Source organism: Mobula birostris, chromosome 20 (genome assembly GCF_030028105.1).
Source record: "Mobula birostris isolate sMobBir1 chromosome 20, sMobBir1.hap1, whole genome shotgun sequence".
NCBI classification, from domain to species: domain Eukaryota; kingdom Metazoa; phylum Chordata; class Chondrichthyes; order Myliobatiformes; family Myliobatidae; genus Mobula; species Mobula birostris.
In genome coordinates, this window is record NC_092389.1 from 25,972,805 (window position 1) to 25,991,089 (window position 18,285).

At 41.7% G+C, this 18,285-nt stretch overlaps 1 protein-coding gene across 5 annotated transcripts in view; it reads left to right on the plus strand.

Annotated features, from left to right (window-relative positions):
• The window catches only part of robo3 (roundabout, axon guidance receptor, homolog 3 (Drosophila)), a 345,220-nt gene that overhangs the window by 153,138 nt on the left and 173,797 nt on the right, over positions 1-18,285 (plus strand). For all 5 annotated transcript variants that reach the window (XM_072238366.1, XM_072238370.1, XM_072238367.1 and 2 more), the window contains exons 3-6: positions 1,910-2,067; positions 2,574-2,694; positions 5,490-5,628; positions 7,025-7,152. In XM_072238366.1, coding sequence (XP_072094467.1) covers positions 1,910-2,067; positions 2,574-2,694; positions 5,490-5,628; positions 7,025-7,152 — 546 coding nt within the window. The remainder of the gene's footprint in view (positions 1-1,909; positions 2,068-2,573; positions 2,695-5,489; positions 5,629-7,024; positions 7,153-18,285) is intronic.

An 18,285-nucleotide genomic window follows, 5' to 3' on the forward strand; every position in this document is an offset into this window, starting at 1 on the left:
TTCAAGCAACGTACACACAAAAAATGCTGGTGAACGCAGCAGGCCAGGCAGCATTTATACTGTACCTCTTCCTATAGATGCTGCCTGGCCTGCTGAGTGCACCAGCATTTCTTTGTGTGTGTTGCTTGAATTTCCAGCATCTGCAGATTTTCTCGTGTCTGAATGTTCAAACATCTCTGCTATGACAAAGTAATTCACAAGGACGGTCTAAAGGTTTCTGGGGACAAAGATCCCAGGCACTCAAAATTAAAGACTCTGAGCACACAAGTATCCCAACTATTGATAGAACAATATGCCTTGACCATGTTTGATAAGTGACAATATGTGTCTGGCCTGTAGTCAGTACTCTTTGTTTGCAAAGCTGTCCTTTTAGCTTCAAACTGATTACTGCTTGCAATTTACATTAAGAACTAAAGACTGCTTTTCATTTGAATCAATATCTGCTATATTCATATAAATTCATGATTCCTGACTCCCTGACCCATAGTTTTCCAAATGTTCATAAATCCTTTCCCTAATAATCCTTTCCAGTAACTTTCATACTGCTGACGTGAGACTCACCAGTTTGTGGTTTCCAGGATTATCCCTTCTTGAATAATGGAATATTTGCTACTCTCACCAATTTCCCAGTATCTTGCCTGTGACAATAGAGGGCACAAAGATATTGATCAAGGCCCAAGCAATCTCATCTCTTGCCTTTCTCAAAAACCTGGCGTAAATCCCATCAGGCCCTGTGGACTTAATGTTCTTTAAGAGTCCTATCATTACCTTTTTTTTTAAAATCTGGAATTGCCTTAGCATATTAGCACTGATCTCCCCGTCCTCCACGTCCTCCTTGCTAAATACAAAGTACTCATTTAGGACCTCATCCACAGCGTCTGCCTCCAAGCAAGTGTTCCCCTCTTTATCCTTGAGGGGTCCTACTCTCCCTACTTATCCTTTTGCTTTTCATGTATGGAGAAAGCCTATGGATTCTCTTTTATCCTACTTGCCTACTTTTCCAGGCTCTCCTGATACCCCTCTTGAGTTCACTTCTGGTTTCTTTATAATCCTCAGCATATTACCACAACTTTATTACTCTGATTCTGTCTGAATGCCCTTATATTAAATTGTAATTGTGCTGATGGGAAGCTGTCAAAATTACTTATTTGCCAAAGTTATTCATGAGCATAGTGTAAGTTACCATATGAGGGGTGATTGATAAGTTTGTGGCTTAAGGTAGAAGGAGTCAATTTTAGAAAATCTAGCACATTTATTTTTCCAATATAATCCCCTCCTACATTTACATATTTAGTCCAGCGGTCGTGGAGCATATGGATCCCTTCTTTGTGGAAGTCGGTGTCTTGGACCTTCAGAAGATGGTCCACAGCAGGGGTGATTGATAAGTTCGTGGCCTAAGGTAGAAGGAGATGAGTTATACAGCTCTCGTTACATGTACGTGCAGTTCAACTCTTTGAGTGATTATGCAGAAAGTTTGAAGCTAATAACTCGGGCCACAAAATTATCAATCACCCCTCGTATATGCGTGTCCAGGTGGCAGCAGTCAGCAGTTCTTGGGCAGACCACGTGGTGTGACCTTTTGTGTTTCTTTTCAAGATCACAGGAGCATAAGAAGGGGGAGCAAAAGTAGAGTAGTACATGTGGTCCTGAGTTTATTCCACGATTGAATAGGATGATGTTGGCCTGATCTTTGTCCTCAACATGGCCCATTTCTTATAATCCTTGATTCCCACACAGTAAAGAAATCTATCTTACTGAATATTCTCAATGACAACACATCCATCTGAGTCAAAAAATTTCAAAACTCCCCAATCCTCCAAGAAGTGAAGAAATTTCTCCTTGTTTCCATTTCTCCACTGAAACTGTTGTCCTTTGGCTGAAGGCAGTTTTCTCCCTTGTCCCTCCCTAGTCCTACGTGACGATTTCCGCCAAGCGCCCAGTGATGTTGTGGTGGCGGCAGGGGAACCCGCTGTGATGGAGTGCCTCCCACCAAGAGGGCATCCAGAGCCAACCATCTCCTGGAAGAAAAACAATGTGCGCATCAACGACAAGGAGGAGCGGATCACAGTGAGTAGTGGCATCGCAGAACATTTGGGATGGGAGGGAACGGATAAGTGGTGCTGGATTTCGGCATAGTGAATTCCACTTTTAAACTTTAGGCATACGAACTGTTATTCTCCTGGGATTAAACTTGGTCAGTATATTTCGAAGATGCCATTAAAGGATTTGTCTTTCACCTGATCCCATCCCATTCTCTTTGTTCCATTCCTATACTGCAGATTAACAAAGGCCATACTTTGGATCCCTTCGTGAGGGACATGTTGCAGTAACCCATATGTAGTCTTACTAAACCATTCTGCAGCATATTCTTCACATCTGAGGGTAGATTGCAATATACTTTACCTTCTCAATGTACCACTTCCTTATATATCCCACCCTGCGACGAAATGACAGCACTGGATTTATCATCGAATAAGAAACACATCTTCTTTGCTCATATATTCTTGGGGTATTTTGTGTTTCTTATGGGCGTAGTCAGCATTGGAATATATTGGCACTGCCTTCTTTTCTAGATCCGAGGGGGAAAGCTGATGATTTCAAACACGAGGAAGTCCGATGCTGGCATGTACGTCTGTGTGGCCACCAACATGGTGGGTGAAAGGGACAGTGAGCCGGCAGACCTGGTTGTTTTTGGTAAGTGACACTTTCGTGAATTGTGTTGCTTTATCTTCTCAACACAGGATAGAGAGATAGTAAGGGATTACTCCCCAAACTCGGTCAGTGTTGCTTTGTCTCCCACTGCACCAGCTGAATGTGCAGTCCCAAAGATAAAGACTGCAAAAATGAGTTGTTTCAGGTCTTCGGTGGCGGTCATCTATTCAACTAAGTGGAGAACGGCTGCTGTGAGCAGCAACTCTTGCTCTCCATAATCCAGACATTTGGCATTTGAAGCCAATCGCCGAGCATGTTTATTTGTAAGTCTCAAGGCCTCACTAACACTGTGCATTTGAGAGGAAGCCCGATGTAAGCAAAGTTAATGACTTGCTCTGCTCACTCACCAGGTTTATCAAAACCATTAAGTTTTACTTTAAATTTTTGTTTCTCTATAGTTATTGTCTTCTGTCTTTCCTTTCTTGGGTAAATGTTGTGACTCATGACTAAAAAGTGGACATTGTTCAAGACCTTACCCCCTTTCCAATGACTGCTCTAAGTTTATTTGGCTATGCAGAAGGGGGATATAACAATTTTCTATTTTACCCAGTACCCTTTCTCCCTATGTTATATACTGTCCTTTGTCCATCTGCAAAGGAAGGTTATTTGCCCTCACTGTTCCCTAGGCAGAACTTGAAGCCCCAGGGACCCTAATGTAGATCTGTGTTTAACCAGCTGGGTGCTGTGCGAGGATGGTGCACTTCCTCATGTGGGCATGGTACGGTGAAGAGGACCCTGGGCAGCATTCCCATCCCCCAGGACTCTGAAGTCAAGTGAACCATTCCATTTTCCATCCCTAACTTGATAAACTGTACATCCTGTAACTAGCTAGACCTGTCAGATATTGGATAGAAAGGTTTCACATTCAAAGTGATGGCTTCCCTTTTCTCTTCCTATCAAGCAATGATAATATTTCACCTGGGAAGATTAGGAGTGGGTGTGATAGTTCATGTAGTTAATAGTGTCCTGGTGCTCATCATCTGCACAGCAACATAAATATAGGATTTTAGTGCTGAGTGGTACTAGCATATGGAACTAGATGACATCAAAGGTTGAACATTTTCACTATGGGAGGATATGAGATGTGAGGGGAAACAATGCTGTGGAGAGAAAAAACGTCCAGTATAGTTTTAAGGAAAAGCTCATGGGTTCCCAGTGTGTCAGGATGGAAAATTCCTTACCTCGTGTGGTAATAAGACTAGCTGAACTGAGACCATGTGGTAAGCATCTCAGCTGAGATAGTGGTGGGCCACTGGAGACAGACAAAAGAGGCTGCAGTGCAGGAATCTGGAACTGAAACAGAACAGTGGAAGAACTCGAGAAGCACCTGACGAGGCAAAAGGTGTAAGTCGATGTTTTGGGTCAAGATACTATTATCAGGGCTGCTGGAGTTGGGCTCAGTAACTTGATGTAAAAGATATAGGTTCCCCCCCCACCCCCATTTTCATAATTATGTGACTCAGAATCATACAAAACTCAAAGTACATTTATTATCAATGTATGTATACTATACACAACGTTGAGATTCATCTCCTTATAGGCAGCCACAAAACAAAGAAACACAATAGAACACATTCTTAAAAAAGCGAGCACCCAATGTGCAGAAAAAGAAACAATTGTGCAAACAATAAAAGTAAGCAAATGGCAATCTGAACTGAAGTTCAGAAAAGTGAGTCCGCAGCCACGGAGCCAGTCATCACTGCAGCAGATTCAGGAGCCTATTAGTTGCAGGCCACAGCCTCTGTTGAGCACAGAGACCTCGCGAAGCAGCAAGCTGAACACTGGCCCGTCCCTCTCCTCCAGCCTCGACACCCTGACCTTTACAGCCTGACCTGGCACTTAAATCAACCAAACCTCGGCTCGTTCTTCGCTCTCAGACTCTGACCCTGGTGCCTTAATTTAATCTGTACCCAACATTTTCAATCTGACCCAGCATTGAAATCAGCCAAACAGCAGATCATTCCTTGCTCATGGGCTCGGGGCCCCACCGCCTCGGCTCACCTTGCCTCGTTTCTGCTACTTCAAGTCACCTCCAAGTCTGCTCCAACAATGGCCAAACATTGGAAAGTGGCCAGAGTACCACCCTTTATCCTCCAGTCTCCACCCACAAGGAGTGCCGGTGCACTGACGTGAATGTCAGTTTAATGGTGGCCATGTTGGTGCTCATTGTTTCAGTGTTCCTGCTCATTGTTTCAGTGTTCCTGGGGTGTCACCAGGAATCACCTGTCACTAGTGGACATGAACCCTGTTCCTCTAACACCAGCTTTCCCTGGGCAGGGATGAGCTACTTTCAGAGACCAGAGCAAACGTGCACAGAGGATAGAGATTTCATTTATTAGGACGAAGCATGGAGAGGTGTTAATGGGGTCTGGTTTACTCAGTCAGAAAGGATAATATTGCCAGAAAAGCTCAGGACATCCAATACATGTCCAGTTTAGAACCTGATGCGCTATAAGTTGCAAGAGTTGTCGCCAAGGGCTATGAATTGGGATCAGGTCAGACAGCTGCTATGAAACGGGGCTGAATGGCCCCTTTCTGTGCCATGGATTTTTATAATTCTGTGATTCTATGAATGTAAAGAGCAGAGTGATAGTCAGAAATTGGCAGTATGAGGGAGCATCTACCAGCTTACTCTACCCTGCAAAAGCCTCACAAAAGAGTTGCCAAAAATGCATGAGCAAACTTCCTCCAAATGGCAGTGCATTGCCTGGGAAGTGACTTATCTGGTTGTTATTTTCATTGCGGTCTCGTCACCTTGCCCCGTCATAATCCTGCAGAACGGCCAACCTTCATCAAGCGTCCTGTAAACCAGGTGGTTCTGGCAGATGACACTGTGGACTTTCATTGCGAGGTGCATGGCGACCCCGTGCCGACCACCCGCTGGCGCAAGGAGGAGGGCGAGCTGCCACGGGAAAGGTATGTAGTTAAAGTATTAGAGTCTTCAATGTATTTTTCTGTTCAGCTAAGAAGATGCCAGTGAAGATCCAACTAACCAGCTTGCCCCATTGCAGTTTAGTGCCATGTCCTTCATTGGAATGAAATACGTTAAGAACTATCTCAGAATTTAATGCACTCATCAGAAGAGGTCTTAAGGTACACTGGTTCTTGGGAAGTGAACCAAAAAACATTGTTTTATGATCTTAGTATATTTATCCATAGGGTGGTCCCCTCCCGTTTGGGTTGATCTTTCTCAGTAAACGAAGTGGCATTAGTTCCTCAGCACCCCAGAGAGATGGAAGTAAAAGCAGGACCAATTATCTTATTCCAGCCACCCAATGGGACGTTTGGTTCAGGAGCTGCTTTTATGTGTTCCTTCTTTCAGGCATAACGGTTGATATCCAATGTATGAGATGGATACCTGGACCTGATGGGTGGGACTGAGAATCTTTACCCTGACTGAGGGAACATTTGAAGTGGGCGTAATTACAACAGTTAAAACACAGTTGGACAGGTACATGGATAGGAAAGGATTAGAACAGAGGTTTCCAACCTGGGGTTCATGGACCCCTCGGTTAATGATAGGGGTCCATAGCACAATAAGATGATGAGAGGCATTGATTGTGTGGATAGTCAGAGGCTTTTCCCCAGGGCTGAAATGGCTAGCATGAGAGGGCATAGTTTTAAGGTACTTGGAAGTAGGTACAGAGGAGATGTCAGGGATAAGTTTTTTTACTCAGAGAGTGGTGAGTGCGTGGAATGGGTTGCCGGCGATGGTGGTGGAGGTGGATACGATCAGGTATTTTAAGAGACTCCTGGACAGGTGGTGGTCAGAAAAATAGAGGGCTATGGGTAACCCTAGGTAATTTCTCAGTTGAGGACATGTTGGGGAAAGCTTTGTGGGCCGAAGGGCCTGTATTGTGCCGTAGGTTTTCTATGTTTCTATCCCTGGATTAGAGGGATATAGGACATATGCAGGCAGATGAGACTAGCTCTGGTAGGCAATTGGTCAGCATGGATGGGTTGGGCTGAAGGGTCTGTGTGCTGTTTACATTTATGACTCTATGAATGAGCACATTCAAAACAGAAGAGGGAGAAAACAAAGAAATAAGCGTATGAGTCACTTGGGCTTTGTGTGATGATGCAAAATGAGTAACAGTAGACCAGTAGTCTATTTTATATCTGCATTAGCTCAATAGTAATAAAATTCAGGAGAGATGTAATATCGGTTGCTGATTCACGAATGGCCTCTTTACAATATCACACAAGGCAAGGTCACTTGAAGTGAGTACTTCAATTCAGTGAACAGTGTGAGTAACTCTTATTTTGCACCAGGGTATACAATGAACTAAAAAAGTTTTTCTGTCTCTTTCAGATTTGAGATTCAACCTGACAACAGCTTGCGGCTGGTACGGGTTAGCAGCGAGGATGAGGGGACATACACCTGTATTGCAGAAAACACTGTGGGTAACGTTGAATTCTCGGGCACTCTGACTGTGCATGGTAAGGATCTCTGGATGATTTTTCTGAACTGAAAATAATGTATATATTTAGTGAAATACTTCTGTTGCACGGAGGGGTGATTCCATCATTCAACCTTTGTGGCAGCATCTTATCACTGATGCAAGGCAAGGAAACCTGTAGATTAGACTTGAATGTGTTGATTAATGACTGATGGATTTTTGACTATTGATTTGTGAGTCTTTACAGTGAGTGACAGTTGCCAGTTTAATCCCTGATAGGGCATCACAATGAAATCTAACTCTATCCTTGCAAAATTAGGGTTGGGATTAGGACTGACTACTCCTACAAACACTCATTGCAGGAGCAATCAGGCTGCATTCCAGGGTCATGAAGCAGCATGCGTTATGGAGAGAACTTGCTCTTCTTTGTATGCCAGAATTGGAGAGTGGAGAATTGTAGAAGCTATAAGGCAGGGTGGCTCTGGTGCGAAACAAATTTTTCTGCAGATTCAGTGAGTTCCAAGCAAAGAAAATATGAAAAAAAAACTCCCAAGTGGGCAGCCCAGTGTACAGCCTATAGATCTTCTGCCTCATAGCTCCAGTGATCCAGGTTCAGTCCTGACCTCTGATTCTCTTTATATGGATCAAGTGGGTTTCCAATGGGTACTCCAACTTATGTCAAGTTTAATTGGCCATGATAAATTGTCCCGTGTGTGTAGGTGAGTGGGAGAATTTGGGGGAATAAAGAAAAATGGGATTAATGTAGATTTCGTGTGTATGAGTGGCTGATGGTCAGCACAGACTTAGAAGACCAAATGGCCCATTTCTGTACTATAAAATTCTATGACCATGAATTGGGCAAGATACCAAGGACGACTGATGGAATCACCTTTCATGGGAGTCAGAAGTTTTGATTATGACCATATAGTGGTGAGGAGTAAGCCAATGACACAATTTTCCAACTTGCTTAGTGTTGATTTTCATTGAAATTAGCTTTAAAACCATCATTCTTTTCTAATTCTTTTGTTTGTTTGTAATTTAAATGGTGAACATTTACCAATAATTATCATGATTACGTACCACTCACTGTGTCCCATAATGTTGAATTTTTTCACTGTTCTAGAAAGGATGTGGAAATTACTTTCTGGTGAGTAACACAAGGGTGATTGTAACTGTAAATGGAAAAGTTTTACTGGTGCCTGGCAGGAGGTTGAATGCCTAAATGAATCGGTTGCAATTACTTGTTGAATCCATTCCATCTGAAATGTCCCACTTGTGCCATGGACAATGCCTGTAAGTTTATCTCTTTCATTTTATCTTCAATGGAGAGTGAAATGCAATACCCACTCAAATAAGAACTCAAAATTACCAGTGAACCTTTTGCTGCTAAAATGTGCAACCATTTCAGATAAAGGGATGCTTCAGTGATTTCTCATATCTGGATGATTAGCACTCTCTTGCTGAGAACCGACTACTTTAATGTTGCTGGAAAGAAAAGTAAAGACTAAAAATAGATATTCTAAATAATGAAGGTAGATGTTCAAATTTATTATTTAGTGTAGTTCACAATTTGAAAAGGGTTATTTATTTAATTAATTTGGGAGATTTGGGTGTCACTGGCAAGGCTAGCATTTATTGTCGATTTCCAGCTGCTTTAAGATGATGGTGAGCCACTGCGCACTTTTGCCGTAATCCGAATTACTAGGGAAGGTTTCCAGGATTTTGACCCAATAACTAGGAAAGAACAATGCCGATTTCCAATTTAGTAGGGCTCAGAAGTGATAATATATCCTTTAACCAGTTGCCCTTGTAGAAGGATAGGTTTCGGAAATTCTGTTTCCTGTTTGAGTAATGGTGAAGGTGGAGGTTGATTTCTGTTTAACCAAGAGCTGTGTTCACTGCTGCCAAATTAATTGTTGTTACTGAGGGTGTGGTAGTGAGTAGTTAATTAGAAAACCAACTCGGGGATCTTGAGTTCAAATCCTAGTGTGATAACAAATCAGCCATGATGGTATGGCATATTTCTGCTTCTATGCCTTATGGTCACATGGCCACAATAAATGTTAAATTGAATTGAGTAAATTTGCAATTTTATATAGGAAATAAATGATTGCAAAATCGTTTAAGACTGAAACCCACTGGTTTGAAAATCCACATTGATTCTGTGTCACCTAATAGCCTGACAAGGTTCACCAACTAGCAACCAAACACAGAGAAGTATCAAGTAAGCCTGTCTATGGACATATTGTTCAGTGTATAATTGGATCATACAGAGCAGGTTCAATCCATGATCTTTCCTGAGCTCAGTAGGGTGTTGCAATTGGTGTGATATCATCTAGGCCAAAACAATTTAAAGCAATCAGGATTTCAGTATCTGACTACTGCTATTTGGGTGTTCCTCTTGTAGTACAAGAGTGTGGAATGAGGTTGCATCATAGCGTCCAAATAAAAAGAGAGAAAATGTAGCAAGCCAAACCATTGAAAATAAACATATTATTATCAATGTTAAACCTGCACTGTGATGTCACTATCATTGAATCTTGATAAATGCAGAAACAATCTGGCAGGAAATATTCCATGGGCCTGGGTTGCTATCAACTGCAGCTAAAAACGGCCAAGTCATAAATCACAGTAGCACGGCCCACGAACCAGTGATTAAATGTGAAGATAATAACTGAAAATATATTGTACATCACATGTGTGGAGCAAAATGCAGTGCAATTTAATAGTGATTTGGCTCCAATTTTTGTGATGTGGGGGTAACAATAAATTTTCTTTATGTAGTGTCTTTAACACCTCAGTACTCTAAAGAGGAGCATTACTAGACAAAAATTGACAGAGTCGAAAAAGGGGTCATTAGGGCTAGTGACCAAAGGGCAGAGTTTTGATGCCGGAGGTCGATCGGCTTTCATTATCTTTGCTTTTGTTAAAATTCAGCGACATTGATGAATCTTGCAAGTGCCCCTTTATTCACCAACTCTAGACCTATAAGGCAAGTGTTTGTGTAATTGAATGGTTTGCTGGACCATTTCATAGGGTATTAAGAGTCAAAAATGTACCACAGGAAATGTCAGACATGTTGACAGGTTTGAGGAGGATTGTGAAATATTTAGTTTTAAAACATAACTGGGGTCTTAAGAAAATTGTCAGCTCTCAGGATTATTTATTACTTCTATTGAACTTGGTTTCAGTTCTTATCATTTGTGAGATTGAAGCTCTTAATTTCTGGACCTACAGGCCTGAACTGTTTGACCTTACATTCTTCATTGCTCATAGTGCCTTAGAAATATTTATCAGAAGTCAGATGTCTTAAAAGAAGCTTATAATAGGTGCCTTATCTCCTGTGGAAAGCTTGTTAGCAAAAAGCCCAGGTGTTTAGCAGTTCAGGCATAAGCAGTTGGTGAAGGGACCCTTCAGTGGCCTTTGGGTTAGAGACAGGGTCAGTGCAAGTTATTGTGGCCCCATATCATTGAACTATGAACTCCAGTGCAAAATTAAAAGTATTAGACTTAAAAATAGTAGCTAAAGCAACAAAATGCCCCTTACATACAGCATATTTGTCCAGACAAATACTAATTAGGAAAATTGTGAAATAAATAACTACCAAGATCAATTCATAGAAGGAGCACACCTCATTATGATCCGTAAGTATGCAAAAAAATTGCTCAATATTAGTTTGAAAATTGGGTTGAAACATTCACTAGCCTTGCATACTCTGCACGTGAGGTGATCCATGGTCATCTTCAGTACAAAAAGGTTTTCTAACAAGAAATGCTGGAAATAGTCAACAGGTCAGGCAGTGTCTGCGAAACAGCTAACCTTCCTGTTCTGACAAAAGGTCCTGGACTTGAAGCATTAACTGTTTAATTTTTAACAGATGATGACTGGCCTGCTGAATGTTTCCATCATCTTCTGGTTTTTGTTCAAACTCTGGCAGCCTAAACACAGCTTCTCCTCACAGGAGTGTTGTTAAGGGAAGACCGTAGCAATTTCAGAGTAGCTCATGCTGTGTTCAACTCTAGCCTGAAGAAAAATTTCGATAATGTTAGTAGTTGGTATAGTACACTCCCACCAATCTCAACTCTGAGCCCCCGTGTTTCATTTGGTCGTATATAATTAAATATTAAGCCTTCCAAGGTTGAATAGACCTCTGCATTCTCTGTCCAAGCACACAGCTAAAAGCCAGTGTTTGACCAGGCACCAGTGGAACCATAGCCATACAAAAGTCAATGTCCTCAAATAACAATAGCTGAAGAAATATTGGAGAAGAACAGGTCACAGTTTAATGGGCAAGGGAAGAGTTGAGTGGTATCAGCTACCTGTTACACACCACACCTACAGATCTGAAAATGGTGAATATTGTTCTACATGTTAAGATTATAAAAGCATGTATTTGTTAGATTATTATTTTATGCAGTGCTATGAATATATTGTGTCATAGCCAGCAGTAAAGATACAATAAATATCCACAAAATAATGGGGCAACTCAGTTACTTATGAGCACAGAAGACATGAGGAAATTAAACTCAGTTTGATGTGAGAAGATACTCATTATATTCTATGTGCAACCCCCTGACATATCCTTTATATATTTGTAAAAGAAAATGATGACATGTCTTTATACAAGAGGAATGTGGTTGTGAGTCACTGCAAAGAGATAGCAATTAAATTGTAATGATGACTTTGCATTTCTCTCCATGCTCTAACAGGGTCCAGTGATTTGATGCAGCATTTGGCACTTATCACACTTAAACTACTGCCAAATTATCATGAGATGCATGAAATTTCTCAGACGCAGAGATTTGATTGGTTTGGTGGTCAGAGTCAATCTAACTGCTAATTACTGCAGCAAATCATTTGCCCCTTATCAATAGCTGAAGTTAACATTTCCTACTGTTTCTCACTTTTAAACTGACATTTATGCTGCCATTGTGTATGAGTTCATTCATGAATTTTCCTTAACATCTCATGATTTTTTTTCATTTTTTCTTTGTTTCAGTTGGTCCATTCAGTAAGTATTCATTTCATCTCATTTACTTACTGCTGCATGCTGGGTTAGGTGGAGATTGTGAAGGATTGATTTTCATTTGAAGCATGCCCTTAGCTTTCCACTGAAAGAAAGCTCCATGCAAAGTGTTTTGAATGCACAGAATAGTCAAGATTCAATTCCTTGGGAAAGAAGTGTCATTTTACCATAAATTCATCCACATTTACATGAGACCAGCCATTAACTCATCTGGAGAGGCTTTAAGTGTTTGGGTCGCTTGTTGATGATGTCACGGTGCTTGTTGCTATGTGGTGAAGTACATGGGTCACCAAAATCACCAAAACTAGTACCTTTTCAACAGACAAATTTTCATTACCAGCATGTAAAACAGTCTAGTATCACAAGCAATTTGAAAAAAAGATATATCATCAGACGCATATAACTGCAGAAGTTCCATGTACATCACTTAGCAGGAGTGGTGGTATTAGCACCTGTGACAGGTTGTATGCCCTGTGACAACACCTGCAAATACGAGATTGACAATATGAACGACGATATTGTGTCAATTCAGGTAACAATTTAACATCAAGAGATAGTGCGTGTAGTTTTGCTGTGTGAAAATAGATGACATTCAAATGTTCCTTTCCTTTTAGGAACTATATTTAAAGAGCAGGCACAATCATCAGCTCTGTAAATGGGCCTTGGTTGGAACTGATTGGCCTCCTTTGCCATGTGCGTTGCAGGCTTTAGCATCACCAACATGCGGTTCTGGTCAAACAGGACTGGACGTGTTATGATGGCATCATCCCATCACCAACCACTCTTTGTTGTCAAACAATATCTGTCAAAAGCGTTATCAGCTCAGGCACGGTCAGCAGCTGGGAGCAACAGTCACTGTCAACAGCGGAGACATAATTGAGAAGAGAAGCAGAGCAAAGAAAGGATATAAAATAAAACTGGAGAACATGGTGATTAGTGAAAACTTTTATTGACACTAGACAGGATATGCTGTCTAACCAAACTGTGTCAAAAGAGCATGCTCAAAACATTAATGAGTGAGTCTCTGTTGGAAACAGGCTGGGATGGATCCAAAAATAAACTAGTATGTTATCAGTCTAGCATCTAAAATCAGGCCGGAAATGTACTCAACTGGGGGAAGCTGGATTAAATACTTAAAGGGGCCATGCCATTTGAAAAATCACATCAGGCATTTCTGTTAACAAAGCACGCTTGCACTAACAAGCGGTCTGCTTCATAAAAGGAAATCTGATAGTGAATAGATCAAGGGAGTGGAACACATAAACATTTGCAAGTACTCATGGTCTGAAATAAAATGAGAATAAGCAATAAATATTCAGCAGAGTTGTCAATGTATATAAAAATAAGACAGCTTTAATGTTTTGTGTATAATTCTTTCTCAAAACTGTTATTCCTCTTCACAGACCTGCTGCTGTGTTTTGTAGCATCTTTTGTTTCATGTCCTCTACTGTTTTTGTAAAAAGATATATCTGCTTCCGATAATCAGCATTGTAAATTTGATCATGACCAATGGCAAATTTAGACCTGTTAGAGAACCTCATAATGTGTCTAATTAATAACTCTGACTTTAATAAGGTTTGAGGTGGGGTGTATGGGATGAGGTGAGCTTCTCCTGGAAAGAGGGAAACCTCTTGACTAGATGAAGGATTGTCCGCTGTATTGTGGAAGTGGTTTTTCAGATGGAATGGCTGGAGAACCAAGGCAATGTTTTCTTTGGAGAATTATTCCTCTCTTACCCCGCTCTTCCCCCCCAGCCTGCTTCATTCTTCCAGACAAAAGGACCAGAGTGGAGGGTGAAGGAAGGGGAGAATTGGAATTCGAATGAACCTTTTCATTGGTCCTTGTGCTCACTTTAAAAATTACTGTCAAGCAACAATACTGCAGAAGAAAAGAGCCAACTATGAATTGATTTAAAGTCATTCAGTTATATTTCAGTCTGACTTTGTTCTAATTAGCAGTGCTGAATAGGAACATCCAAAACATCTTGAAGTTCTTTTATCCTGATTAATGAGCTTCAAAGCACATCTATACATTTCCGTGAGTGTGAAACATTACCACAGATTTTCATATTGTTGGTGCATTAAAGGTGGCAGATGAACTCCAGATGCAGGTCTTGCTTGGCAAGCATGGTAGGTTCATGTGGAAAATTGCACCATTACAGTCAAATTATCAGGGCATGGAACAGTGGTTTTCAAACTCCTTGCACTGGCAACCCCACCCTCCACCCTACAGAGCGAGTCCCCCACCAAGCAACAATACACATCCCAAGCAACAAGGCTGCACATGGGACTTAAATGCTCTTCTTTTGGATATTTACAGCTGTGCTGTGGCAGAAGAGCATCGGCCAACACCATCCTCGCACCAAAGTCGACCTCAGCATCTTATCCAATGGTACAACGGCTGAACATTTCACCCCTGTACTTGCACACAGCGTGAAATATCAGAATGACCTCCCAGCATTGGGTCTACTGGCCACAAGCAGGCACCCCTTCTGTAACCAAGAACTGGTCAGGAGGCAGTCTCGCGAACTCTGCCCCACACCTGCTTTGCCAGCCTCATGATCAGACCACTTCCATGTGCAAAACACCTTCAATACAGATTGCAATAGCCAATACGAAACCATCCTCACAAGTAGTGTCCAGGAGCAATGCGGTATCATACGTTTAGTTTATGTAACAACTACATATTATGATGCAAAAGTAATATTTTAAGATAGATGGACTAGATGTGTGATTGCAGCATTAGGAGCCTCCAAAATCCTTCAGCTGCAGATGATGCCAGATTTGTCTAGAATGCTGGCTGAGCTTCATCTATAAGTGTTTAGGTCCATGTACCTATACAGCAGGAAGGAAGTAAAAGACTTGGAAATGGTTGAGGGAAAGTTTACCAGAACGGTAACTAGCATATGTGGACTTCCAGTTGCATGAAATGAGAAAGGGACTGAGGTTGTTCTTTTTGAAATTGAGAAGGTTAAGGTTTAATTGTTCCATTCACAATTTTGAGAAGTGAGTGAAGTGTGAAGCCTGCACCGGCAGGGCTGGGTTATGATTTCAGTGGCTGCAGATTTAAAGCACCTGGAGTGATGAGGATAATTTTGGGCAATGAGCTGTTATAAAGTAGTATGCATTCCTTATTAAAAGCAGCATTTCATATTCAGTCTCTATCAACAGCTAGCTTCGATACGCTGGGCCTGGCAGAACTCCTTCAATATAATTTCAGCATCCAAAGATCGTGGATGCAAAACAAGCAGCGACTTTCAACATAGAAGCAGTGTCCAGTTGGAGAAGGAACTTAAGCAGGGCAAAGCAGTGGAGTGAGTCAAATTTTCAAAGGGCTGCACAAGCAAAGGGGGCAAATGGCCTCCATCTAAGCTATAAGAATCAATGATTTCTCGGAATAAGAACTGTGGGCCACAGAATGTATCTATTTACTGCTCTTGTGTGGGAGCTATGAAAGCTGATTTGTTTCCAAACTGGTATCTGGTTTAGCATGTAATTACAATGGGATTCTCACTGACTGCCATATCGGGAATCATTTTTAGGGGTTGTAGCACCTATTAGGAGTGAACGGAGAAGGTGAATTATGAAGTCAATCACTCAAAGTAGATTTGAGATCAGTGTTATACCTGGCATAGTATATTGCACAATGTATTACAGTCAGAGGTGCCAGGTGTTGAAGGAGTTTATCTTGAGCAAATGACATGACAGGTTGCTCAAAACCATGAGTGCTTTTGCAGTTGTCTCCCTGTTATGACAGGAGGAGCAGAAGAAGACATACTGACTGAAGAAAAGATGAGGAGAAGGATCCTCAGCAAATATCTCCATCTTGAGCAATCCCGCTTGACCCATGAAGAACAATACGTAAAGATCTTGTGCTTCAGTGAGGATGTCCTCAGGAAAATACACCGCCTGCTCCAACCACTAATCTAACTACATGGCAGAGCAAGGATCTTTTATCACTGGCTCTGAAGGAGCAAATGGCAATGAGTTTGAGGCACTGGGCTCCTTCCAAGCTGAAGCTAGAGAAATCAGCACTTTGCCTCCGCTGTTCCAGAGGGAAAGCTACAGATGCTCTCTATTCTAAGAGAGCAGGGATCTTGATAGAGAGCTGCAGAGTTGCTTAGAGCAGCTGTGATGATGAGAGGCATTGATCATGTGGATAGTCAGAGGCTTTTTCCCAGGGCTGAAATGGTTGCCACAAGAGGACACAGGTTTAAGGTGCTGGGGAGTAGGTACAGAGGAGATGTCAGGGGTAAGTTTTTTACTCAGAGAGTGGTGAGTGTGTGGAATGGGCTGCCAGCAACAGTGGTGGAGGCGAATACGATAGGGTCTTTTAAGAGACTTTTGGATAGGTATGTGGAGCTTAGAAAAATAGAGGGCTGTGGGTAAGCCTAGTAATTTCTAAGGTAGGGACATGTTCAGCACAACTTTGAGGGCCAAAGGGCCTGTATTGTGCTGTAGGTTTTCTATGTTTCAGAGGGACCAAGCACATGTTGCCAGGTTTACGGATCTCCCCATTGTGTCAGGTATTGCTTGCACATTGCACTGAGATACCTCAAGATCAATTTAGAGCGTCACCTCAACGACAAGATTTAATTCTCCCTGTGTCCATCTGCTATGAGATCTCATACACAGCCTTATGCAGATAAGTGCCTTCCATGTTCATAATGCTTTCATTCAGCAGTGCTTCAATGGTTCATTTGTACTTGACCATTCATGACAAGTAAATGAGGAATACTTGGCAAAATCTTCTCATGCCTTTGCCTGACTGACACAGAAATTGGGTCAGATACTTTAGGGTGCCTTTGGCTGGAAGTATCTGGTCAAATTTCAGGAGTAGTGTGATTCTACATGAAAATGAATCCTAAGTAACTCTGAAATGGAAACATGCTAACTGAATGAATTCCTAAGCTCTTTCTGCCTCAGTCTTGCTTTCAGTAGCCCCCAGTGCTATTTGTGGCTTATTATTCAGCTGCCTCTATTTTCCTAGTGTTTCCCTGTTAAAGCCCACACATCTCAAGATGCCGTTAGCTGCAATGGGAGAGGGATAATTAGTAGGCCAGCAAAAAATATCCGTCTCAGTCCCACATATGCACTCACTCAGGTTTATTGTTAACATTTGGAGATTAACATCTGGATTATCTTTCCAGGAAGCAGCTGGCAGCCTTCTGGAAGAATTCTCAGCAAGGCCTTTTGTGTGTGAATCAGTTCAAAAGAGTACACAGGAAAAGCTTATTCAAAGTCTGATAGAAGAATAGTGTGTCCTTCCTACTGGAATCTTGCTCGTACTAATCTCTGAGAGGAATTTTCATTCCCACATTTCTGTTTCTATGAACATTTCCACTTCAGAACTTTGACCTTGGTTGCCTTTCTTTCTGTCTTCATTATCTCAAGAGTTCCATTTATTCTGTGGATATAACCAATGTTCACCAGGCCATAGCCTGGTCCATTCCCTCATTAATGAGGGAAAGGGCAAGCATGTTTATGTTGCACCTCACGTCATCTCAGGATGTTCCCAAATGCTTCTCTGTCTTTAATAAGCATTGGAAATGTGTGCCTGTGGTTTAAGAACAATATGTGCTCAGCAAGATCTGCACTAAGGTCAATAGTAAAGATGGCCACCAAATGATAACTGCTGGGTAATGTCCTTGTTTTCCTGAGATCTTGTATATCTGAGAGGGGTGGAAGAATTATATGTACTATCTTATGTGAAAGATTAAATCCCTGAGAGGGCAGTATTCCAGCAAGGTATAGTGTTAAGTCGTATCTAAAATGAGGCTCGGCCTAATACATGGGGACTCAGAACTAAATATCATTACTACTGGGCCAAGGGAGATGCCCTAAGGTTGGATGGCACAGTGGTTAGTACTGCTGCATTGTGGTTCCAATGACCAGGGTTCAATCCTAGAGTAGTTTGCACTTTCTCTCTCTGGAAGTATGGGTGCACTGTACTGCTGCCGCAAAACAACGGATTTCATTTTGTATCAGTGATAATAAACCAGATTCTGATTCTGATTCCAAGCGCTGCTGTTTTCTCTCCTATCCCAGGCAGGTGCTGGTCAGTTAATTGGATATTGTAAAACTATGCCTTATTGTAGGAAGAAAGAGAATAAGTTTCAGGGTCTTGGAGTGGGGCTTAGAAAACAGT